Genomic DNA, 26,143 nt, shown 5'->3' on the forward strand with positions numbered 1-26,143 from the left:
CCCCCCCCCCTGTCTTTCCCTGTTTCTCCCTCTCTTTTTTGGTCCATTCCTGTCTCTCCCTCCCCCCATCTCTTTTTTCTGTCTTTCCTGCCCTCCCTCTTCTTCTCACTATCCTTACCTCCTTGTCTTTCCCCCTTTCTCTCTCTGCCTTCTTCTCTCTCCCTTCGCCCCTATCCCTGCCAGGATGGAGTCCTGGGCACAGCTCAGATCCCAAGGATACTGACTTCAGTATCTAGCCCTCATTCTGAGTCATGTGTGCTTGGGGCGGACAGGTCATGCTCCAAAAGGGAAACCTGGGATATAGTGGTACTCCTTATTCCCAACAGAATGCAAGCTTCTTGAGGGGAGGGACTGCTTTTCCCTTTTGTCTCAGCTCTCTAAGGACCTGGCAAATGCCTACTAAATTGAGTCTCAGGCACATAGCTGGAAAAGGCTTGAGGCACCCTCTAACACAATCCCCTCACTTTACAGAGGAAGGAAGTGAGGCCCAGGGAGGTTAAAGGACTGAGGGGTGAGTCATCTCCAACCTCCGAGGTCCACCTCTCTAAAACACTGAAAATTCCCCTCTTCTGAGGGGTGGTCAGATGAGTCACCTCAGCAGCTCGGACTCTTGGACAGCACTACCCCAAGCAAGATGCAGAGCTGGATCTCAAACCCAGATATTAATTACCGCCTTCTCTAAGCCCCCTTCGTGTTTCCAGCTAGGTGGGACAGGGGATAAAGTGCTAGGTTTAGTCAGGAAGACCTGAGTTTTTCAGACATTTATGAACTCTGTGTCCCTGAGTAAATCCCCTAACCTTTACCTTTAGTTTCCCAAGCTCTAAAATGGGGATAATATTACTTGAGGATCAGATGACAGAATATTTATAAAGTGTCTGACAACATAGTAGGAGCTTAAGAAATACTTATTTCCTTCCTTTCCCATCACCAATAGCTTTCTCACAACAAAGAATAGAAGAAATGCATTGGTGTCAATAGTAAGAAACTTAGTTTGGACCCAAGAGGGCTTCCTGATCCAGGGGGACTGCCGGGATGGTTGCCCAGGAAGTCGGTTACCCGCCGTGGGACTTTGCTCTGAAACCCTCTCTTTTGTGAATCATGGTTTTCCCCTCTGCAAAGAAGATCATTTCTAAGCACCTCCCCACCCACCCAGCTTCAAATCCTCTCTGGAGCCAGGAGGATGGACGAGGTCTTCTCCTCCCTGGGGATGCTCTGGCCAGTTGGGTCCCAGAGCTCCCAGCGGTGACCAGGGCTCTTTCTGTGTCTCCACACCGAAAAACCTGCCTCACACCTGGGCAAGGCCTCAGATGACCCCATCTGTGCTCATTAAGCAAGCAAGCTCATTAAATAAACCTGCGGGGAGACGGCTGTGCCTGGAAGTCACCTCTGCTCTTGGCTCAGTTACCCATTAACCTGTCCTGCCCCAGACAGCGAGAGGGAAACTGGGGACAGGAAGACTGGGGCCTTGGCTCCACCAGGGAGCCAGGATGTGGAGGCTCCGTCCTCAGGGGCAAACCCCCAAGGGCTACAGGTGGTGCCCCTGGGCCTCAGTTTCCTCTTCCCTCAAATGAGGAGGCTGGACTAGATGTCTCCAGATAGATGGCCCTAACAAAATCAGGTTTTGGGGGCCTGACATAGCAGGATTAGCAGCCATAAATCTTAAATCTGTTGAGGCCCAGAGACCCAGTGACTTACTCAAGATCACACAGAGAGAGATTTGAACTGGGGGCCCTTGGCTCTGAATTCAGCCCTTATTAGACTAGAGAATCCATTCTTTTCTCCCCAACCCTTTCCAAGGCTGCCTAGATGATTAATAGGTCAGGTGAAGGTTTTTGTGCTTCATGTACATTTGAAAGAAAAGCTAAGGAGATTAAGTAACCTGCCCAAGGACACAGACAGATTTAACAAATGTCTGAGGCAGGATTTGAACCTACATCTTTCGGAATTTCAAGGCCAATGCTCAACTCCTAATACTGAAGGCTGTCGATTTCTTAAAAATGTAGTTTGGGGGGCAGCTGGGTAGCTCAGTGGATTGAGAGCCGGTCTATATATATTTAGTTTGTAGGGAGGAGGGGAAGGAGACCCCTCAAGGGACCCACTGACCAGCAGGGAGACTGATAAGTCAGTTCTGCTTTTAGCACCTGCTTTAAATGTAAATGGAAACAAAAGCCACAGAACAAACCAAAAATGGATATTAAAGGGGGCAGTTGGGTAGCTCAGTGGATTGAGAGCCAGGCCTAGAGATAGGAGGTCCTGGGTTCAAATCTGACCTCAGACACTTCCCAGCTGTGTGACCCTGGGCAAGACATTTAACCCCCATTGCCTACCCTTACAACTCTTCTGCCTTGGAGCTAATACACAGAATTGGGAAAAAGGATATTAAAAAAGTGGCCCTAAAGAACAGAATGGAGAGAAGAATGCCCTTGCCCCCAATCTCCTTTGCAGGCATCAAGGATGGTCCATGAGCATGGAACACTGGATAGAACATACACTATATCTATATCTATATTTATTTCTTTAGTTTTCAATTCCTTGTGTGTGTGTATATATACGTGTATATATATATGTATATATATATATATAAAATATTTAAGGTTTGCAAAGTAGTTTACAAATATCTTATTTTTCCTAATGAATCCTAAGAGGTGTGTGCTCTTGTTATTTCCATTTCATTGTTGTTCAGTCATACCTAACTTCTAGTGACTCCTCTATTTGGGGTTCTCCTGGCCAAGATACTGGAGTGGTTGGCCATTTCCTTCTTCAGCTCATTTGACAGATGAGAAAACTGAGGCAAACAGGGTAAAGTGACTTGCCCAAAGACACACAACTAGTAAGTATCTGAGACCCTATCTGAATTCAGGGCTTTGTGACTCCAAGCCTGGCTCTATCTACTGAACCACCTAACAGTGAGCTCTCAAATGGCATCCACAGTTGGATGGACCCAGGACAGGACCTGTTCCCACTGAGCCAGGGCCAGTTCACACAAGCTACCGAATACTCACCAATCTTAACTCGGATGTTGTTGGGGTTGGATTTTCTGCCCCCCGAGTAGGACAAAAGGATATTCTGGGGCTTCAGGTCCCGGTGGATGATACCCTTACTGTGCAACATCTTCATGGCGCCCGCAATCTGTTGGAGGAAGAGCCGGATAGTGTCCTCACTCAGGGTCCGCATGGCTGGGAGAGAGGAAAAAGAAAAAAAAAAAAAAAAAAGAATTAACCCATCCATAGTCATGACGCTCCTGTGATGGTCCCATCTTTTTCTGGGGCTCCCCTGTCCTGACAACATCCCAACTCCCCCAAAGGCTGAAGCCCAGGAAAGAGCCCCCATTTCCCATGGTCCTCTCCAATGTCCATCATCATATCCCCATTTTAGAAAAGAGCCTGAGACCCACAGAGGGGGAAGATGTGTCCAGGCTCGTAGGACCAAATGACAAAGCGAGGGAGAAATTCAAACAAAACTCTCCATCTCCTGACCTCTCACTCTCATGGTCCTTTTACAGAACTAAGAGCTGGGATGGAAGGAGCCCTTAGGATGTGGGGGATAAACCTTCCTGAGATGTCCTGGCATAAGGGTTGAAGCTCAGTCTGGGGCCAGGTTCAGGGTAAACTCCCTCAAAAGTCCCCAACCTCTGCCTTCATTAATCCAACCATGTGAACTGATGCCAAAGGCTCTTTCCCTCTTCCCTTTGTCCCTGGCCACATGTTGTGTGTTTTCTTTTCAGAACACCTGGAAAGATCAGATGCTGGCAACAAGAAGAGACCCTGGGCACTTCTAGCAAGTCATTCAGAGGAGACATAAAAACTGGGGGGTTCTAGGTCTTCAAGGGACTATCTCTAGCTCTATCTCAACTGCTCCCTTCTTGGGGATGTATATAATCTTATTCCATTTAATGTATATTTTCTAAAAAACAATTTCCTGGCTTCATAGACAATTCTCTTTAGTTCTCTGTATACAGAAATGTTTCAATGACAAAATTCATAGTAAAAAATAAAATTTAAATACAAGAATGAGAACTAAGAAATTTCCTTCAAGATATCCTCCTAGATACAAAATACCTTCCCCACTCTCCCATGGGTGCAAGAACCTGGCAGGTAAAAAAAAAAAAAATCAAGACTTTTTTTGGGGGGAACGGATGTGTTGATTGATTTTTGCTGAATCAGTATTTCTTCCTCTTAACAAAAAGAATTTCTTTGTTATAAGGGATAGCTCTCTGGGGACAGAAGAATTGGCTGGGGATGGGATGAAATATCTAGGCAATGTACAAACCAAAGATCCCAATAAAAACTGTATTTTTCAAAATGACACTAATTTCTTTGAAAAAGAATTATCTTGGGGAAACTGAGTACAGGTCCCTAGGGATGAGTTAATTCCCACAATCCCTCCCTACTCTTCAACACCCCACCTCCCATCCTCCAGGTCACCAGCCTGTTTCCCAATGGAAAAAGACTCTGGCAGCACTGGGCTCACATTGAGGATGCTTACTAGCTGTGAGACCTCGGTCTGCACCTTAGTTTCCTCATATGTAAGGGAGATGGGACTAGATGACCTCCCCCTACTGCTTCCACTCCTAGGCTAGGCTTCCTAGTTCTCAATCTATGTTCCTTTGGCTCCACTGAAGACACCTTGAAGGCACGGGGCCAAAAGGGAGAAGTTCCTAGGACAGTGGCCCCCCTAAAGCCCAGATGCCTTGAAGAAATCTTTCCTGGACATGGTTTTGTGATGAAAACTCCAGTCCCATCCCAGAAGGTCTTTTCCAAGCAGAGAGGTGGGGGGACCAAAGAATCCTCCATTTGTCTCTCCTCCAGCTTCCCTTACAGCCAGAGGAGGAACAAGGGGCTTAGTCTGGAGTTTGGAATGTGAAATTTATGCGGACCACTCAGGAACTGAACCTGTGACTTTGGGGAGCATTAACTCGGGGTCACCTAAACCCTAAACTTGGCCCTTCCTCCTGCTCCCTTCAAAACAACCAGAAGAAACTCTCCAAGCAAGTATTCCTTTCTTGTTCCAGGGAAGGGAAGAGATTACTACCCCCATTTAAGAGATGAGAAATTTTTTTTTTACAATAAGGCTGGAGAGGAGGAAGTGATCTGCCCTCGGGTACCACGCTGGTACCCGGCAGACAGACTCGCAGAAGTGCATGCATGGACACACAGCGGAGACGTGCACCCAGGCACATCACCAAACCACACCCAGGCTCAGAGCTGTAATCCGAGTGCCTCCATCACCCTCCACAAAGAATAAGCCAAGGCTCTGGGAACGACGGATCAGAAGGGGCCTCCCAGGGAAAGGAAGGGAAGGGGGGCGGTCAGGAAAGCCATCTGCCCCCCGAGGGGCCTCCTGAGACTGGACAGTCTGGACAGCTCAGCATGCACTCCCCTGGAGCGGACCCTGAGAACACAAGCCTGCCAGAACGCCAAAGGTCATGGTGCCCTCGGTGTGGCAGGCTGTCCAGACAGCTGTCAAGGAGAGTAAACATGCCAGGGGGCTAGGTCCAGGGCTGCTGAACTGACTGGCCACGTGGAGGCCAGACCGGTCCCGCCTTCAGGCAACCCAAATATTTACAGACTGCCTAGTGCTTGTTCCCATACGTGTGTAGGTGGGGGCAGGCCTGGCCTCGGCCAATGGTCCTTTGGCCCATCTAGGGGCCGCAGACAACGTCCAGTCCTGCTGGGAATACCAAGAGTCCTGTAAGTCCTGCCTCGGCCACTAAATGGACGTCTGACCTTGCCCCAACCTCGACATCTGTAAAATGAATAGACCCTGGATGGTCCCTATTTCAGCTACAATCACCAACATTTCAGCACATTTCTAGAGCATCCTAGTCTGAGACTATTATGTTTTTCTAATAGATAAGCCCAGCGGGTTGGAGATACAAGTCCTTCATCCCCATCATACAGAAGAGGAAAGCTTGGACACTTGTTACTCAAGAATAGCCAGAATAGAGATTCAAACCCAGGCCTTTGGCCTCTGCCCAAGACACTCTTTCCACCAAGCCTTGTTCCTCCTCCTCCCAACACCAAAAAAACCCCATAGTTCTCAATCTATGTATGGTCTCCCCATCTCCTGACAGACACCCACCATCACGCCCAACAACCAGAGCTCGTGAGCCCTCCATCTCTCCTGTGAGATTAAAAATTAATATCCAAATACTCCGAGTATTATATTTAATAAGATTCATTTATAGTAACTTGAAGCAAGGGAAGAAAAACCTTGGTAAAGAAAACCAGCTTTCCCAGCCACACACGTGGGAAAAGAGAGCGAGAGGCGGTAATGTGGTAGAAAGATGAAAGGAATTTGGGGAAATACTAAAGGGATTCTGGGGAACGTAGTCCTGGGGTACATTTTCTAATTATTCACTCCCTAAGTCTGCCCTCCAACTAGGATTGTAAAAGAGTGACCCAGCAGACAGAGCACCAAGCCTGGAGTCCAGAAGACCTGGGTTCAAATATGACCCCAGATGCTTCCTTGCTATGTGACTGTGGGCAAGTCATTTAACCCTTAATTGCCTAGCCCTTACGACTCTTACTTTATTTGGGGTCCCCAAAGATCTAGAGGGACAGATCCCAAGTCTCAGGACCCCACTGACAATGGAACCTTGAACCTTTGGGTGTTTTAACCTTGAGTTAACAAGATGGCGCCCATGACCCAACCCTCCTCCCTCCCCACTCCAAACCACCTGCCCTAAGCTCCTGACCCGCGACACACTTCCTCAGCTCTATCCACGGCCAAAACATCTGCTCTAGTCAGAAATTAATTTATTAATATTTAATACTCTCTGCCGGCGGTTGGCCTCCTCTTGGCTGATCATAAAAAGGCCAAGAGCCAGAAAAGGCAAACTAACGAAAGCAGCTGGCATTGCTATCCCACACTTCAGGCTTGCTAAGGCTTGCTTTATTTCTAATAGTGGTGCTAGGGAACATTTATAGACTGCTTCCTATGGGCCAGGTACTGAATAAAGAGTTTGTTTTTTTTTTTTTACTTTACAATGACTCTCTCATCTGATTCTCTTCTTACGATTCCCATTTTGCAGAGCATGAAACTAAGTACAAAAAGGAGAAATCCTCATTTTACTGATTAGAAAAGGGAGGTAAACAGAAGTGAAGTGACTGGCCCAGGAACATTTCATATGAGGGCTGAGTAAAGGAAATGGACAAGTGGTAAAGAGAGTAGGGGGAACTTGCAGGACAAGATATCTGTCTTCAGGTGTTTGAAAGCTGTCCCACAGGAGGGACACTGCTACTTTACAGATTTTCCTCAGAGGAAACTGAGGCAAAAAAAAAAAAAAAAGAGGTTAAGTGACTTGTCCAGGGTCACATAGCACATCTGAAGACAAATTTTAATTCAGCTCTTTGTGACTCTCCATTGCACTTCTTCCACTATTATTATCTTATGTTCTCACTGATCCCCACAACAATGCTAGGAAGTCATTACACTTATTAAGATTCCCATTTTACAGAACATGAAACTAAGTACAAAAAGGAGAAATCAAGCTATCCAGAGCTACAGTCAGCAAATAAGTACCTAAGGAGGGATTTTGAACTCAGCTCACTACCAGTAACAAGAATAATCCAAACCAATGGCTGGACAATCATCAGGGGACCTCCACCTCCCACCCGCTTTAGGAAATACTCCTTTGCTCCCCAGAATCTTCCTCTGCTCCCTCATCAGAAGTTACTCACAGTGCAGGTAGTCAGCGAGGTCACCCCCATTGCAATACTGAAAGAGAAAAGAGACAAGTCAGATTCAGGGGGTCATAGCCCAGAAGGGGAGGAGAGTAGAGCCTAGACCCTTCTCCTCTCACACACCCACAGAGAACCCCATCTTTTCTCCTCATATGCCAGGGGAAGCCTGGCCTGAGCACACAATTCAGTCCCATAGAGGATCTGCAGCTTAGAACCATTGCCATTTCCATCTGTCTCCCCTTTCCTAGACAAAGTTCCCACCCCCCACCCCGGCCCCCATAGCATTCCTGACAATCATCTAGCCTGCACTTAGAGACTTCCAGTGATGGAGAGGATCCTTCTTAAGGCAACTCATACCATCACTGGATAGCCCCCTAGGGGTTAGGAAATCTGTTTCTCCCTCCTTCTGGATTTCAGTTTCCCCATTTGTACAATCAAGCAGTTTTGGATGACTTCTAAAGAAAGGGCCCTCTTAGCTCTACCATTTCTGTGCCCTACTGAGGGCCCCCTGAGCTCTGCCATTTTGGTTTCTAATGACATTTGCAGTGCCAATTTTCTGTGTTCCAAGGGCCCTTGCAACTTGGACATCCTGTACCCTCCCAGATCTGGCATTCTAGGTTTGAAGGGTCCTCCCAGCTCTGACATTGTCAGTGAGTCTTCTGGGTTTTACCTAAGGTTTCTCCCAATTCTGACATTCTGGGTTCAAAGAGTTCTCCGAGCTCTAATATTTTGTGTTCTGAAGGCCTTTGCAGTTCTGATATTCTGGGTTCTAGGTTCTATCAAAGTTTTCTCCCCATTCTGGCATTCTGGGTTCTAGGTTCTGTTTAAGGTTTCTCCCATTCCCCCAGTTCTGGCATTCTGGGTCCAGAGTTCTAGCAACTCTGACATTTTGTGTTCTGAAGGGCCTTTGCAGTTCTGATATTCTGGGTTCTAGGTTCTATCTAAGGTTTCTCCCAGTTCTGGCATTCTGGGTTCAAAGAGTTCTCCCAGCTCTGATATTCTGTGTTCTGAAGACCTTCAGAGTTCTTTCATTCTGGGTTCTCCCTAAGGTTTCTTCCAGTTCTAATAGTCTGGGTTCTAGGTTCTACCTAAGGTTCCTCCCAGGGTGGGCATTCTGGGTTCTAGATTTCCTTCCAGCTCCCAGGGTCCTCTCAGATATAAGCTAAAGCCATCCTGACTACTATTCCTAAACTCAGTATGAAGAGAGGAGGGAGCCTCCCCCTGTGATTTTCCAGGATCAGAGAGCTCACCTCCATAACCAGGTACACAGAGCTGGCCACTTCCTGAAAAACACAAAAGAAAATCATTGGTGGTCAATGGAGGAGGATTTTGGAAAAGCTGTTCCTTGCAGTCACAGAAAGGAAGGGTCTTATGAGTCTTAAAGCCAGAGGCAGGCTGAGGAAGACCCCCAAAGAAAGGCCTCAGCAGCCTCCATGGGTTTGTGGGAACAGCCCATTTCATTGCTTCTGTAATGCAAGACGCCAGGAAAATTATAGGTCAGTGCCACACCGAGGGTGAGTCAGGCCCCTAGGAACATGGTAGCAGTGGGCGGGCTCTGACAAAAGCCAGGCTGGGCTCAAAGCCTGCACCAGCCACAGATGCCAGTCGGGCATCTATGGGCATCTCTGCCCCACCTTTGCCTCTTTCTTCCTCCCAGCTTAGAGATTCAGGGTCACTCCCAGGCTCTGGGTGTCAGGGATGGTTAGACTTCTCTTATAGCCCCAAATACTGGCTTGGGTAGGGGCAAACTTGAGCTCTCAGCATCCTTCTTCCAGACCCAAACCCCAAAACACAGCAGATGCTTCTACGTGCATACAGTCATGCGCTTATACAGGCAAAGAGATGGCCCCTTGGACCCGGGGAAAGGTCAACAAATGTGGATCTGGGCTGGAATCCCATCCTTGTCTCTCTTACTCCAAATGGAATCTCGAGCCAACGTCCTGAAGCTGACCTGGGTTTCCTCGTGTAAAACAAGGGGGGCTGGATGAATATGACTTCTGCAGTCCCTTCCAGCTCCAAGTGGCCAATTTTGATTCTGGGGGACTGATGATGGAGGCAGCTACCCTCCTCCTGACATGGGTGGCACAAAGAGATGCGCATTTCTGGACATGGCCAATGTGGGCATTTGTATTGCCTGACTACAAGCATTTTTTCTCCCCCCACTTTTTCGGGGGTGCAGAGCAATGGGGAAGTGAAAGAAAATAAATGCTTGTTATTAGATTTTTTAAAAAATTCAAGGGGCAGCCTAGAGACGAGAGGTCCAGAAGTCCCATGTCCTCTTGTCTTTACTGTATGGGGCTCCTGGTTTTGATCCTGGTTCCAGAAATACCTTCCCTCTTTAGCACTTCCCCAGACCAGCAGAGGTGGGGTTATTAACCAGGCCATCTGAGGTACTCCTCCCTTCCCTCCAGAACAAGTCCTTCATTCAGGAGACAGGACACAGGGATATCTTTGGGGTTAAAGAGGAAACATGGGCTGATGTGGTTACTAGTCTTGCCCACAGTCTCATCCCCACCCATGGAAATGATGAAACGGCCATCTTTCTTTCTTCCTTCCTCCCTCCCTAATAGAGAAACCAAGCCCTGCATCCTTTAACAGGCTTGCTACCGCCCAGGGGTCTCTTAAAGTTCCAGGAGGGCAGGGAATGTTTTTCTTTTTGGGAATCCCTCCTCGGTTTGTAGCTGATTAATAAATACTTGCTGGATAGTTACCCAAGCCCAGATCCCTAAATGGGCAAAACACACCTAAAAGCAAAACCCTCCTCTGACCTGCCTGACAAGTGGGTACCCAGACTTTGATTTGGGTGTGGGTGGGGGGACAGAATCCTTAAGCAGAACTCTAATCCTTTTTCCTTTAAAGTACTCCAGAAAGAAGTCTGTTGTCCTAATAGCTAGGTGGAGCAGTAGATAAGAGTATTAAGCCAAGAAGACTCTTCAAATCTAGCCTCAGACACTTTTTAACTGCATGATCCTGAGGACAAGTCACTTAACCCTGTTTGCCCCAATTTCCTCATCTGTAAATTGAGCTGGAGGAAGAACTCACTCACACCCCTAAAACGGTGAAGTCTTGGACAACTAAGCAATGACAAAATCCCATCTATTTGGATTTGTATTCCTTCCACTGGTTCAAAGAGCATCTTGCTTGAGCATCTTGGGTGACTCTTAGCCAAGTCAACCGAGGGCCCCCAGACTATGGAGTCTCCCTTTCATTAGGACGTGTTGAGGGCTCCAGTACTCTGCAGAAGAGCTGTCACCCCATCCCCCAAATCATTTTCTTGCTACACGACCAGTCCAACCTCTCTAAGAGCATCAATGAGCTCCTTGCAGGTCCCACACTGAGGACCCACCCCCTGGGATCTCTCCACTGGGCTTGGGTGTGAGCCCCAGTTTCAGCTCTTTGGAGACAGATTTTTCTGATATCTAGCACCTTCCATCCATATTACCCATATGCCATCCAAATGCATTCAAATACTTGAACACAAGCCTCCAATCATCTCTTCTTCCAGTTAAACAATCCCATCTTGGCATGAACTTCAAGTTGACATCAAGGTCTACCAGCTTAGTGGCCCTCCAGTTTATTAATACCCTTATCCTTATCAATAACAGTGTCAAGCAGAACTGAATAGATGTGGCTGGATGAAGGCAGAATAGGGAAGGATTACCATCTTTTTATTCCTGCCATAAGCCTCTCTCAATGTAACCCAAGGTTTGGGGGGCTTCCCTATCACATTATTAATTCAACACCTAGTACCTAGTTTGGGGGTGATGGACAAAGGATGGATGAGCTTGGGCTTGATCCTGAACCTTTTTCCCTCTCTTCCAACCTGGAAACCATTCTTCCATCCCAGATTTACACTCCAGGAACTCCTGGTGTCCTGGAAGATAATTGTGTCCCCTAAACCCTTGCAGAAAATCTGGATTCACAGAACAGATTACTGAGGGGAAAGGGGGGAGACCCAAGAAAGTTCCTTCCTCTTAACCATAACGAAAGTACCATAGAGGTAACTCCTACTTCTAGGACTGAAAATTTACAAAGAACCTTCTTCATGGGAGCCCAAAGAGTCTGCAAAGCTATTTCTCAGCTCAGGAGATCATAGGAAACAAATACAGAAGGAATCTTAGAACTCTTTACTCAACCCAATCATTTTACAGAGAAGGAAACTGAGGTGCAGAACTTAAGAAACTGAAGAGTCAACAGATTTAAGTCACTTGCTCAGGGTGACATGAGCATCAGTCACATTAAGGCAGGACTCAAAGCTGGTTGTACTTTGTATTTGATGTTCCCCCAACACTAGCTAGTAGATAGCACTGGCTGGCATAATGGACAGAGCATCAGGCCTGAAGTGAGAAGGATATGGTTTCAAATTTGACCTCAGACATTTCCTAGCTATGTGACCCTGGACAAGTCACTTAACTCCCATTGCCTAGCCTTTACCATTCTTCTACCTTGGGATCAATAAATAGTATCGATTCGAAGATGGAAGGGAAGGGTTTTAAAAAAAACTTTACAAACTGAATGGTTTTAAAAAAAACAAACTATAAATTGAATTCCATTGAACTGAACTGATGCCTTTTAAAAAAAACAAAAAACAAAAAACAAACCTTACTTTCTGTCTTACCAACAATTGTAAAACAGAAGGGCAAGGGCTAGGCAATGAGGGTTATGTGATTTGCCCAGGGTCACACAGTTAGGAAGTATCTGAAGCCAAATTTGAACCCAGGACGACTTCCTATCTCTAGGGCTGGCTCTCAATCCACTGAGCTGCCCCAGTTGCCCCCTTCAATTTATAAAAGTTTTCAAAAGATGATCTTCTATGTAAATATTCCCCTTCCCTACTCCAAAGTTCCCCAGTTTCCATCACCATCCTTCATATTCTCTCTCTCCATATATATTTTTTTTCCTCCTCTCCCCCTAAAATGGATGTACCCCCCCTCCCTGGAATAGTCAGTTATCAAGTCCACAAAATCTCTAAAACCCTTCTGTTTTCACACAGCCAGCAACCTTGGTTCAAGGCCTTTGTAACCTCTTTTCCCTCCTCACCTTGAAGCTCAAGAAACAATTAACTATGAAAAAAATAACCTTTGCAACCAGTTTCTCTGATAACGGAAGGCCTCTTTCCAAGATAAAGAAGGAATTGATTCAAATTTATGAACATAAGAGCCATTCCCTGATGGACAGATGGTCAAAGGATCTGAACAGGCACTTTTCAAAGAATTACAAGGGACCAACAACCATATGGAAAAATGGTACAAATCACTAATAATCAGACAAATGCAAATTAAAGCAACTCTGAGGTTCCCCTTCTCCCCCACTAGACTGGCCAAACTGGGGGAACTTCTCTGAAACCTTTCCTGATCCCCTATCCTTGGGTCCTTCTCAAATTCCCTTGTATTTATTTCTGTATGCCTCACTCATTACAATATAAGCTCCTTGAGAGGGCACAATTTCCTCTGGTCTTTGTATCCCCACCATCTAGTTCACTTCCTGGCACACAGTAAATGTTCCTTATCTCTATAGCCTCCAAATTGGTCTCCTGACTTCCAGTCCTCTTCCCTTCTCCATCTTTCATAAAGTTGTTAACTGTTTAAGCATCACTCCTCTGCTCCTAAACTTTGGGTGGCTCCCAGGTGCCTACTCAGGTCAAATTTAAAACTCTCGAGCCTGGCATTAGGCTCTCTGCAAACTGGAGTCGGCTCTTCCTGTCTTGTTTCACATTCCCTCCTTTCAAACACTCTCCAGCTCTGCAGAATTAACTGTCCTCTGATCTGGACACTGGAGCCATGGCCAGGCTCCTCTAAGCACATACAAGCTGTCACGCATCTGCTCCGGGAGGATTAAATGAGTTAACCTATGTCAAGAGCTTTGCAAACTTTTCCAAGTGTGCTAGAATGATCGCTTCTGCCCCAACTCCATCCCTCTCCTTCTCCATGCCTAGGAACTTGTTTAGTTTGACTGGACCACAAATCCCTAAGTCTGAGAGTATGACAGTATAAGGAGAAAAGTCACTTGTGCTGTCCTAATCCTGGGTCTGGGGAGAAGAAAGCCTTTTTAATGTTCCCTTTAGAGTCTGAAGGTTTATCTAGGCTGTACCAAGAGCTTACCTACCTCTCCCTAATGTGGCTGTAGGCAACCCAAATCCCTGACCCTTCTAAGCTCTGAGCACAGGAAAATGGTTAGATCTTCCTAGAATTCAGGGTCTAGGGGCAGCTCAGGGGATTGAGAGTCAGGCCTGGAGATGGGAAGTCCTGGGTTCAAATATGACTTCAGTTACTTCTTGGCTGCATTACCCTAAGCAAGTCCTTTTAACCCCAACTGCCTAGCCCTTAGTGTTCTTCCGCCATGGAATGATATTTAGTATGGATTCTAAGACAGGAAGTGGTAGGATAGGGAAGGAGGGAGAGAAAGAGAAAAAATGGGGGGAGATAGAAAAAGAAATGAGAGATAGAAAAATAAGAAAGAGAGCGAAGAGAGAAGGGGAGGAAGGGGTAAAGAGAAAGACAAAGGAAAAGGGCAAGGGAGAAAGAGAGAATAAAGAGAAGGAAAGGGAGAAAGATAGAAAGGGGGAAAAGAGAAAGAAAAAAGGAAAGAAAGGAAGGAGGGAAAGCAAAAGAAAGAGAGGGAAGAGAGGAAAGAGGTAAAAAGAAAGAGAAAGGAAGAGGAGGGAGAGAAGGAAGGAAAGAGGGAGAAAGGGAGTGGGAGTTAAAAGAAAGGAAGGAAGGAAGGAAAAGAGTGAAGAGAGAGGGGGAGGAAGGGAGAGGGAGAGAGAGACAGAGAGAGAGAAGGAAGGGAAGGAAGAACAGAGGGAAGGAAGGGGGAAAAAACCCAAGGACTGTCTCAGAGAAGTCCCCAGAACATAAACCAAGGGTGAAAAGATGTAAATACAGAAGCAACATTCCTGACTTAGCACTGTGATCTCGGTCAAGACATCTAAAACTGACTAGAGCTCTAAAACAGGAGGCAAGGAGGCTCCTTCCAACTCTAAGATGCCTTGCCCTCCCCCTTTATGATGTGCCACCAGGGGCAGAGGCCCTGTCCTCAATTCCCATGCAGACCCAGCCAGTCTCTCGGCTCTCTCCCTACCTAGCAACAGAGGCCCATCCTGCAGGGGCCAGCTGCTGCAGAGAGATAGCAGAGGCAGGTACTGGCCATCTGCTCACACTGGGAGGGTCCCCAAACACCCAGGGCCAGAGACAACACAGACACGATCCATCTCCCAGATACGGCTCTGCTCTCTGTTGCTCAGAGGCAGGGTTGGTGCCTCTGCTGGAGGCCTGGGTCAGAGAGGCCAGCAAGGCTATAGGAGTGAGTGCTTCTGGAAGGCCAGCCCTGGAGCCTGGTTCTGATCCCCTCCAGATCCTGCACTGTCCCCCCTGCAGGAGAGGCCCCTGGTGCAGATTCGTAAACATTTGCCGATTAAATCTTAGCTAGTAGGGAGTTCCTTGGTATAGCCTCCAAGCCTCAGCCTCTAAGCCTTACCACACAACCCCATCTCTCCAGCCTCAACTTCCCTAGTTTTCAGGGCAGACTTTGTGGCAAGACTGGTCTCCTGGGGTTAGATTTGAGCCTGCCTCTCCTCACGGGGTCTAATTCAAGGGCTGGATGCCTTCCAGACCCCAGGCTGGCCCAGATCCCCTACAGTGAGGTCTAAGGCGGCTCCCTGGGCCAGACCCTCCCCTATCTGATGGATACCCCCTGCCCTAGGCAAGGGACCAAATCTCTACATCATGGTGTCTCCCCTGCCACCAGTCTGGGGAAGGGAGGTGTCTGGGACCCCCCTGAAGCCAGAGCAGGGTCAGGCAAGCTCCTCTCCCCAGCCAGGGCTGGTGGGACAAAGCTTCCTGGCAGAGGCGGGAAGCCCAAACCAGGGGAAGCTGAAAGGATAAGGCTGGAGATACAATCCCCCCCCCCAAAAAAAAACCCAGATGTCAAGCAGCCAGCAGCTGCACCCCCAAGCTCTTGGCCAAGCCATTAGAATATGAATTCACACATGCTAGAGCCTCCCTGCCTCCCCTTGGGGCTCAGGCCTCATTAACTCCCCCTCCTTCTAGCCTACATTTCACAAACCTTCCAATGGACTAAGTCCTTAAAGCATCTCCCAAGTCTATCCACCCCTTCTCCCTCCTTCCAACAGAGGGATCCTCCAGTGGAGGACCAGAATCTTCTCCTTCCAGTCTCCTACCCAGGGCTCCCAAGCTATAGTTTGGGGGCTCCCTCTGGAGCTAGAGGGGGGCCCCTGGGGAGGGGAAGAGCTCAGGGGTCCACACTGGCCTGCCCAGAGTCAGAGAATCAAGTTCCATCCCAAATCAGCTGCTTGGACCCTCCCGCCTGGGCACAGCTGGGACCACCATACCGCTTTGGCCACCTAAAAGAGCCGGGCACGCCTGCTTTTTCTCCCCAAGGGTCTAAGGGAAGGCTAAGAAAATCCTATAGATTCTCAATTCAATTATATTCTAGTCGAACCTGCCACTGCTTGTAAATGACCTTTTCTCTCTGCCACCTCCTGTCTTTTACAGAGGTTCCCCCACACCAGTCCTTCCTCCCTTCACCTCTGGGGTACACGGGCTGCCTCCTGCCGTGGCACCAAAAGTAGCTGGTGGGGGGGGGTGGCTCAGAGACAGGAGGTTCTAATCTAATTAGAAAATAATCTGTTATTCCTATTTTTTCCTCTATATTTTATTTCTACTTATCTATCTGTGATTATGGAAAATATAAACCCCTCCCCCTGAGGGCAGGGATGGTTTGGTTTTTGCATCTCCACTGACTTTAATAAAAGACTGTTGGGGTGGCTTAGGGCCAGAGAGCCAGGAGGATCTTGGTTCAAATCTTGCCCCAAGACATGCCCTAGTTGTGTGATCCTGAGCAGAGCAATGCCTATCCTTTATCTTTCTTCAGCCTTGGAACCTATACTTAATATGGATTCTAAGAAGGGTTTTTTTTTTAAAAGGCTACTAAAGTCTGAATAGCCTTAAGATCTGGGTTCAAGTTCTGGTCTTTCCATTTAGAAGCTTAATGTAGTGCTAGCCTGCTGGAAGGGATCTCAAAGACCATGAAGTGAAAACTCTTCCTTTTCCAGAAAAGGAAATTGAGGCCCAAAAAGTTGGGAAGGATCCAAAGGCACCCAAACGGTAAACATCACAGGCAGCAAAGATGAGAGAAGTAGGATTGGAACCCAGGTCCCTGGACTCCATAATTTCACCATGGGTCCTCCCTCCTGCCACACTATTTACTTAGGAAAGTCACTTCTCTTTCAGATACAAATTTCTCGAATCCTTTCATTTTGCAGATGGGGAAACTGAGGCCCCATCCACCCCACTGCACTCGCCTCTTCCCAATAATCCAAGGAGGCTGAAGCACCCCCAAAACTCTTTTGACCATCTTACAGAGGGGGAACCTACGGGCCAGAGTTTTTGCTCAGGAAAATGAGCAGTTTTACACAACCCCAAACAGGGGAATAATCCCAGAATCCTTTCTACTTGACTTTCTTAAACTTTTCCAGATAGAAATTAAAATACTTTTTGTGCTCCTGTGACCCAGAAAGTCTGTTTGTGGTAGTGGGCCTGGGCTCGAGCCCACAAAACAGAGGGGGCTATTCTGAAAGAGGGCTCTGGCCCCTCCAAACGCCCACTGGGGAGGGCAGAGGCTGCTAAGCCTGCCAGGCCCGCCCCCCCTTTTCTTTCTGGGAGACTTAAGTGGCTTTGCCTAATAGGATCTCCTGAGGACCCGCAGCCAAGCCCAGGTCTGGTGATCACAGGCCTGAGAGCATCTGACCTAGTTAACTCCTTCCCGGCCGGCCGCAGGCTCTCTCAGACAGTCCAGGCTGAATCGTGGATCCCTGGGAGCCCCCAGCCCAGCCCCTCCACTCCCCACCAACCGAAACAAGACAGGGCCTCCCCCCACGCTCTTAGTCGCAGGTGGGTTGTTGTGTCTGTATGGGGGCCCACCAGGCCTGGAATCAAGAAGACTCATCTTCAGGAGCCCAACTCTGGCCTTGGACTTAATGTGTGACCCTGGACAAGTCACTGAACCTTGTTTGCCTCAGTTTCCCCATCTGTAAAATGAGCTAGAGAAGGAAATGGAAAACCAGTCCAGTTTCTCTGCCAAGAAGCCCCCAAATAAGGTCATAAAAGAGTTGGGGGGAAAAATGGAAAAAATGACTAAATGGCCCTGGACAAGTCACTGAGCCTTGTTTTCTCCGTTTACTCATCTGTAAAATGAGCTAGCGAAGGTAATGGCAAACTACTCCAGTATCCATGCCAAGAAAATCTCAAATGTTGGAAGCAGCTAAGTAGACTGAGAGCCAGGCCCAGAGACAGGAGATCTTGGGTTCAAATCTAGTCTCAGATATTTCCTACCTGTATGATCCTAGACAAGTCACAAATTTGTTTGCCTCAGTTTTCTCATCTGTAAAATGAGTTAGAGAAAGAAACGGCAAACCACTTTAGGATCTTTACCAAGAAAACACCAAGTAGAGTCACAAAGACTTGGAAACGACTGGAAAAAAGATTGAATGACCCTGGACAAGTCAATGAACCTTGTTTGCCTCAGTTTCCTCATCTGTAAAAACAAGCTAGAGAAATGGAAAACCACTTCTGGATTTCTGTCAAGAAAAGCCCCAAATGGGATCACAAAGAGTTGGAAATAATTGAAAAAAAATTGAATGATCCTCAACAAGTCAAGGAACCTTGTTTCCTCAATTTCCTCATCTGTAAACTGAGCTAGAGAAGGAAATGACAAACCATTCCAATATCCATACCAAGAAAATCCCAAATGGGGTCACAAAAGAATCTGATACAACGGAAAGGACTGAATAACCTTTTCAGCATGATTATGATTATTACTTATCAGTTCTGCACTTACACACACACAACACGGAGCTTGTCTCTCTTAATATAGATTCCTTAAAGGCAAGAAATTTTTTTTCCACTGTTTCCCCCCCCTTTTTTTTGTTTTTATATTCTGGGGGCCTAGAGTCAGGGTGGCACACAGTAGGTGCTTAATAAACCCTTGCTTGATTCAAAGAACCTATTCAAAAAATCCCAGCTCCGCTACTTGCAGAGTTTTTAACAAGTCTCTTCTTCACCTGCAGCACCTCAGTTTCCCCATCTGTCAAATGAGGGGGGTGAACTAGATCTATGATCCCCTCTATCACAGGTCAGGTGTCACCCAAACACTCTGGGGGCTCTGATTCCTGACCCTGCCCTCCCAGTGGGTCTCCGTGCTTTAGGATTCTCTCACAGTCCCATTCCTAAAGAAACCAAAGATCCAGGAGTGGTTTTTTGTCATTTCCTACTCCAAATCATTTGACAGATGAGGAAGCTGAAGCAAACAATGAGAGGAGGGTTCTAGTCTTACCTGGACAAGTCACTTAGTCCCCACTGCCTAGCTCTTACCTCTCTTCTGCCTTAGAATCAATACACAGTATTGTACAGGTTTACAATAAAATTAACTTTTAAAAATTAGAATTTTAGTGGACAAAACTCTCCCCTTCTTCCAACAACAGGATGGAATAAGCAAAATCCTTCCCCAGCTACTTCCTAAACAACAGAATAGAGCTGGGGTGTTCCTACCCTCTGCACCAGCCAGAGAACAAGAAATGCTAATATTCCTAAAGGGTTTCTACATTATTCATTTTTGCTCTTCCAAAAAGGCATTCTTGTGTAGATTTTCTTCTCTCCATTTTAAGAGTGGAAAAAAAAAAACAACATTTAAGAGACATCCTCTTCTCTCCATTTTCAGAAAAACTTAGTTTTGTTAAGGTTAAGTGACTTACCCGGGTAATGAAGACAAAGAGTTTAAAGCAGGATTTGAACCTAGGTCTTCCTCAGTTTCCAGTCCTCTCAAATAAGGATCACAGATCATCTAGTCCAACCCCCTCACTTTATAGATGAAGGAACCAAAGCCCAGAGAAGTTGTAACTTGCCCCAAGGACACAAAGATGGGAGGTGGATGGGATTTGAATTCAGGATCCCAGAGACTCTTTTACTATTCCAATCTGGGAAGAAGAGGAGGGCAGCATAAGGCAGGGAAGGATTATTTTCATCGAACCAAAGACAGAGGTGGGATGCCCCAGAGCCCCCCAGATTCCCCTCTGGGAACTCAAGGCAGGTCCTTCCCCAGAGGCTACAACCTGCCTGTTAGAATAACTTCCCCTGCTCCAAAAGTTCTTCAGAAAAACCACAGAGATCAGGAAAGTCTCAGCAAACCTGACCCAAATCAAGATAAGAAGGGCCAAGACAGACAGGAGAGTCTCTTCTAGCTGACACTGTCTATGAGCTGGTTTTTTTTTTTCTTTCTTTTAAACACAGGAAGAGGAAAATGAGGTTAGGAGGAGCTCGCACACACTCATTCTTCTCCGGTTTACAAAATAAAAGCAAAAAATGAAGAAAATCCCCAAGTCAGGTCTAAGTAGCAACAGACAAAACATCTTGCTTCTTAATCTCCCAAAGGCAGCGAGGTCTGGCCTCTTGTCTATGCAGGGAAAAGCTGGTGAGTCACTGGGATGGTGAGGAGTTCCCAGGGTGCTGGGAGAACAGGTTAGGCGGCACTGTGTCCTTGTGGAGGGGTTAGCCCTCTGGAAGCCTAACAATACCCACCCACCCCACCCTGGCTTGGCTGGGGTCCTGAGATCCCAAGTCCTCAAGGTGTCAGAGTCGGGGATCCCCCAGCTCCTGGGTCTCTGGCTGGGGGGGAGGGGGGTTGTTCTCACTGGTGGGAGCAGGAAGAGGTTGAGAGTCCCAGGAAGAACCTTTGGCTATTCCTTAGACATCAGGAGTCAGGACACTCCATATACCCCCCCCATCTTGGATTCTCAAAGCAAGGGGGCACCTTCAAAGAACCCACCTCTCTACCGCCCTGCCCCTGGCAGAGGCTACTGATGGGTCTCCCATCCTAAATCAGCCTCTTTTGGCCAAAATGAGAAGCCAAGAAGGAATCAGAGAGAACCCAGGATTGGTGAAGAATGAGGAAGACTCAAGTTCCAATCCCAATACATGTGTAACCCTTGGGAAGTCGTCTTAACCTCTTGGCCTAATAATCATCATCACCAGGCTCTCAAGATTTGGGGGGGGGGGGAGGGAAGGATGAAAGTGCTCTGCAACCCTTAAAGAACCATATAAATGGCATTTACTAGAATGGACCAACCTAATTCCTAGAACCACTGGGACATGATGAAGTTGAGGGAGGAGGCCCAGAAATGGGGGCAGACAACTGGGCCACTTCCCTAAATAAAGAGAGAAAGAAGAGAGGAAAAAAATGAGTGTGTAGGGGGACATGTGGGTAGCCTTCCCTTTTCTCCTTGGGGATAAGCAGGAACAAAAAGTCTGGTTTGGAGAGCCAGGAACAGAAATGGGAGGTCCTGGGTTCAAATTTGGCCCTCAGACACTTCCTAGCTATGTGACCCTGGGTAAATCACTTAATCCCCATTACTTAGCCCTTATAATATTGATTCTAAGATGGAAGGTAAAGGTTAAAAAATAAGAAAGCTGGGTCTGTGTTTGTTTCTCTAAGTAGTTTCTGAGGCTCAGGAGGATGTCTTGTGTATAGGTGTAGAAGTCACAAGGCTGGAAGCAGGACAAGATTGGATTTAAAATCCAAACACTCCTTCCATGACCTTGAATCAAGGCTCTTCCTTTCCTTTAAGCCTCAGTTTCCTTTTTTGTAAAATGAATTATGATGAACTACTGCCTCCCTAAAATTCCTTCCATCTGGAACATCCTATAAAATATCAGGCTGACCCACAAAAGATTCTGGAATTCCCTCCCTACCACTGCCCAGAGAACATGAGGGTCTGGGAGAAAGGGGAAGGATAAATAATGGACATTTATCTAGAGAGCCCCCGGGAAAGAGAAGATCTGAATTCAAGTGTGGCTCAGACTCTGGCTGTGACCTTGGGCTAGTCACCTAATCCTGTTTGTCTCAGTTTCCTCATCTATAAAATGAGCTGGAAAAGGAAATGGCAAACCACTCACTCCAGTATCTTTGCCAAGAAAACCCCAAATGGATGTGACTGAACAACAACAATCTAACATTTTCTCAGTTGAGCCTTAACCTTTGGAAGCAAGTATTCAAAAATAATCTCCCCAAAGGGGCAACTAGATGGCTGACTGGATTGAGAGCCAGGGCTAGAGGATGGGAAGTCCAGGGTTCAAATCTGAATTCATTTTTCAGCTGTGTGATGGGCAAGTCACATAATCCTTTTTTGCCTAGCTCTTATCTCTCTTCTGCCTCAGGGCCAATTGATTCTAAGACAGAAGGGTTTAAAAAAAAATAACTTCCCTGCGTTACAAATGAGGAAACTGAGGGTCATGGGGCAATGACTCATACATGTTCACACAGATAAGATCAGCATCTGGAGGAATTTGAACCCAAGCCTCCCTAACTCCTGTCCAGCTAAGTCATGGGAATACAGGTGTTTTGTTTCTATTTTTGTCTAACAGAGCCTCAAAAGTGATCAAAGCCAGTGATTCTACTATAGGGGGCCACTTTACCCCTTGGGGGCAGCTAGGTGGCTCAGTGGATTAAGAGCCAGACCTAGAGATGGGAAGTCCTGGGCTCCAATGTGGACTCAGATACTTCCTAGCTGTGTGATCCTGTACAAGTCACTTAACTCCCACTGCCTAGCCCTTTCCACTCTTCTGCTTGGAACAGAACACACAGTATCGATTAAGATGGAAAGGGTTAAAAAAAATCTGACCTCAGACACCTACTCTGTGACCTTAAGTCACTTATTTCTATTTGCCTCAGTTTCCCCTCTAGCTTAGCTGTGTGATCCTGGGCAAGTCACTTAACCCCCATTGCCTAGCCCTTACTGCTCCTCTGCCTTAGAACCAATAAGTAGCATTGATTCAAAGATGGAAAGGGTTAAAAGAAAAATAAAATCTGACCTCAGACACACATACTATACTGTATGACCTTAAGTCACTTATTCCTATGTGCCTCAGTTTCCTCTAGCTGTGTGATCCTGGGCAAGTCACATAATTCCCACTGCCTAGCCCTTATCTGCCTTGGAACCAATAAATAGTATTGATTCAAAGATGGAAGGTAAGGGTAAAAAACAACCAAAAAAACACACCACTAAAACAAAAAACCGACAACAATCAATCAATCATCCTGAGCCTTCCAAAGCCCTAGAGAAGAATGTGTCCCAACCTATGTCTCTAGGCATGAAAGCCTGATCTCTATGTGCCTCAGTTTCCCTATCTGTAAAATGAGCAGGGGGCACTAGAAGGGTCTCCAGTTCTAATTCTATTGAGTGCCTCCAAATTCTTCCTTCTCTTTCAAAGGCAAAAAGAAGCCAGAGAAGAAAGGGTTAAAGTAGAGCCTTCTTTCCCCCTCCCAGTGTGCTGTGGCACACCTGTTAGGAGACACCCCCCCCCCCCAGCAAACAGGAGCTGAGCACAGGGCAGAGGGAGGTGGGCAGGAAGTCCCTCCCCATCTCTTGGGCTGCCTAGGACACTGTGTCTTCTGTCCCCAGTTTTCCAGGTATCTCCAGGCCCGTGACCCTGGCCCTTCTCCTCTTAAGCTCCACCCAGCCACCTCTGAAGGAGAACCTCCCTAGGGCTGCCCCCAAGAGACACAAAGGGAGGCCTGCTCTTCCCGGCCCCCCCAACCCCCAGCCTAGACCCAGTCCAGTCCAACCTGGGGCACCGGAAACTTCCTGTCCCGGGTAAACATGTTTCAAAACCATTAGTCAGCACGACCAGCTGTCACTGACACAAACAGCGAAGCCTCCAATCCTCTCTGTGGGATCCCTAGCCTGGGTACCAACTCGGAAAACAGATCCAACTGTCCCCACCACCCCCCTACCCCCAAGCCTGTCTGTCCGAGGCTTTCTGAGCTGCCAAACTGAAGAGAAAAAATCCCGGAGCCTGAGCACAGGAGCAGAGTCCCTGCCAGCAGGGTGAGGGGCACCGTGGGAAACGGGAGTGTGGCCTCTGAAGGAGAGCCCCGGGGAGGACACAGGGGGAGGAACGGGAGCCCCCAGATCCTGGCTGGCCTGGCCAGAAAGGAATCTCGCTTTAGACTCTGACGCAAAAGAGGAGGCTGGACCACAGCCAGCCTCCAGGAGCAATGTCAACAAACAGTAAAGCCCAGCTAAGGCTCTGTGAAAGGCCTTGAGAGGGCCCCCCCTCCCCTCCCCAGCCTCAAAAGACCCTGACAGAACTGGTCCAGGTGCTCCTCTCAGCATTCCCCACTCCCCCCACTCCCTGTTTTCTCCTCATTCAAGGCCTTCCCTATTTGAGGGCCTCAGGCCAAGTCCCCTGACCTGCACCAGGAAAGGGGTGCCAGATATACACCCAGGAAGTTTGTGCCCAGTCTCTACAAGTCCTCAAGAGCCCGGAGCCCTGAGCCTGCCAGGGAACAGCTGCCTGGGACAGCTGGAGGCCCCAGGAAAGCCAAGTGGGCATCCAAACATCTTGTGGAGTCAGCAAAGACGAGCTCAGGCCTGGACCTGCTTCCCCAACCCCCTTCAGGGGAGTTTGTGGTCCAGAGAGGCTTCCCTCCCCAGTCCCTCGGACCTGAAACAACCAAGGATTAGCCGCAAAAATCAGAATTGGTACCTGGAAATCATACAAGGCCACGATATTTTCATGTTTCAGTTCCTAGAAAACGAGAAAGAGGGTAAAAATAGAGATGAAAGGATGATAATAAATAGATGTCCCCGGCACAATTAAGGCACTCCATGTACATTAAGCCCAATACAAGAGCCCATCAGTCAGTCAACAGATGAGAATATTAAATTGTCTATTGACTGAATAACTGATAGCACTCTACAAGGAAAGCTCTGGAGGGACTGTCCCCATTTTACAGATGAAGGCTCCAAAGTTAAGTGATACTTGCCCAGGGACAAACAGCTCGGCACTGATAGGGCTATTTGAACCCAGGTGTTCCTTCTTTTTAGGTCAAAATGGAGAAAAGAACTTGGGGCTCCCCAACCCCCCCAGACTGACAAGAGATCCCTACACACCCCCATAAGTCAAGCCCCCCCAGTCTTCCCAAGCCCCTCCACTCACCTTCAGGATTTTGATTTCCTTCCCCAACAGGGTCTGAGACTTGGCCAGGTTTTTCTTGTTAATGCACTTGACCGCCACCTCCAGATCATGTTTCTGAAACCCAAAGACCCATGTTTCTCAAGGAGTCGGAGCCTCCAAAGCCCGGGGAGGGCCTACCCATTCCTGGAAAAGCAGGCCCCAGTACAGAAAGCTTCATCCCCGGGCTGAGGCAGTGCTCCCTCCCCATCGGGGCAGGTGCCCGGACTTGTCGGTACATGATTCCTGAGGGCCCACCCGCGGCCGCCCCAAACCCCTCCCCGATCCCCCAATAGGGCCGATCTGGGGAGAAGCTGTCTTCTCTGAGAAGCCCTCCGCGGTCTGCCAAGGGGGAGGCGGTACCCCTTCCTCAAGGGGAATCCGGGGCTTGGAGCTCGGGAATAGACGGGGCAACAATGTCATAAGCCCGCCTCTCGCTTCTTTCTAAAACCCGCTGATAGGGGAAGGGTACTAGTGGGGGGACCCGGACTCTTGGGGAAAAGTGCTGACACGGCATCTCTGGAAACAAGCACAGGCTCCTCTGCGGGCCGGGGTGAGGAAGGCTGAAACAGGGAAGTGGGGGCGGGGGTGCAAAACAACGTCCCCCTCATCCTCACCTCTTTGTGCCTTCCTTTAAAGACCACAGCAAAGGCCCCGTGGCCAATGAGGTCCTTCCGGCTGAACTCAAACTTTCCCACCGTCTCCATCCCCCCGGGTGTCTGGCACGCAGCTGGCGGGGGTCCGAGGAAGAGAAGGCTGTGGCTGTGGGCTTGGGAACAGGGCAAGGCAGCGAAGGCCAGGGGCCGGCCCCAGAGCCGGTCCCTTCTTCCAGCACGGGGCAGGCTCACGAATGAGCCCGGGGCTGGCCAGGCCCACGGAGGTTTCCCACGAACTCGGGGTCGCTGGGCCTGTGGCTCCTTTCCCCCACTCCCCAGTCCATGGGCTGCTCTCCCCTTAAGTACAAATGGGTGGGGGGCATTGTTGGCAGCTGGATGGGATGGGGAGCGGGGGGCTGAGGTCCGTCCTCCTCCTCCTGGTCCTTTCTCTCTCTGGCTTCTTAGCTCCAGGGACCCCGAGGGTCAAAGACCCGTGGGGAAAGGGTCAAGGTCCGCTCAGTCCGGCCCCAGCGCCAAAATCCAGCGAATGTCTGATGCAAGAGGGGGGGAAAGGTGAAAAAGAGGAGGAAGAAAGGGGAAAAGGGCCACCCCCGCCTCCCCAGCACCAAAACCCGGTCCACCTTAAATAGTCAAGTCCACCTTAAGAGGCGCCAGCCCCCGCGGTCCTTGTTTGTACACAGCTCCGGGCGGAGCGGCGAGGTCCGGCGGGAGGGGGCGGCCTCAGCCGGAGCCCCTCGGCCCGGTCCCCGCACAGCCCTCCCGGAGCCTCGGACCCTCCCCCGAACCCCACAAACGTCTCTCGGCGGCCGCAGGG

The 26,143-nt window shown here is 48.3% G+C and overlaps 1 protein-coding gene across 3 annotated transcripts in view; it reads right to left on the reverse strand.

Annotated features, from left to right (window-relative positions):
• ULK1 (unc-51 like autophagy activating kinase 1) overlaps positions 1 to 25,734 on the reverse strand; it is a 64,316-nt gene extending 38,582 nt beyond the window's left edge. For 2 of the 3 annotated variants that reach the window (XM_044673084.1, XM_044673080.1), the window contains exons 1-6: positions 25,330 to 25,734; positions 24,698 to 24,790; positions 24,245 to 24,286; positions 8,936 to 8,968; positions 7,683 to 7,719; positions 3,003 to 3,176 (exon numbers count right to left, since the gene is read on the reverse strand). In XM_044673084.1, the coding sequence (XP_044529019.1) occupies positions 3,003 to 3,176; positions 7,683 to 7,719; positions 8,936 to 8,968; positions 24,245 to 24,286; positions 24,698 to 24,790; positions 25,330 to 25,419 (469 nt within the window). In that variant the 5' untranslated portion in view covers positions 25,420 to 25,734. The remainder of the gene's footprint in view (positions 1 to 3,002; positions 3,177 to 7,682; positions 7,720 to 8,935; positions 8,969 to 24,244; positions 24,287 to 24,697; positions 24,791 to 25,329) is intronic. The other variant, XM_044673076.1, reaches the window with a different exon arrangement.
• Positions 25,735 to 26,143: the final 409 nt, after the last annotated feature.

Source organism: Gracilinanus agilis, chromosome 1, assembly GCF_016433145.1.
Source record: "Gracilinanus agilis isolate LMUSP501 chromosome 1, AgileGrace, whole genome shotgun sequence".
NCBI classification, from domain to species: Eukaryota; Metazoa; Chordata; class Mammalia; order Didelphimorphia; family Didelphidae; genus Gracilinanus; species Gracilinanus agilis.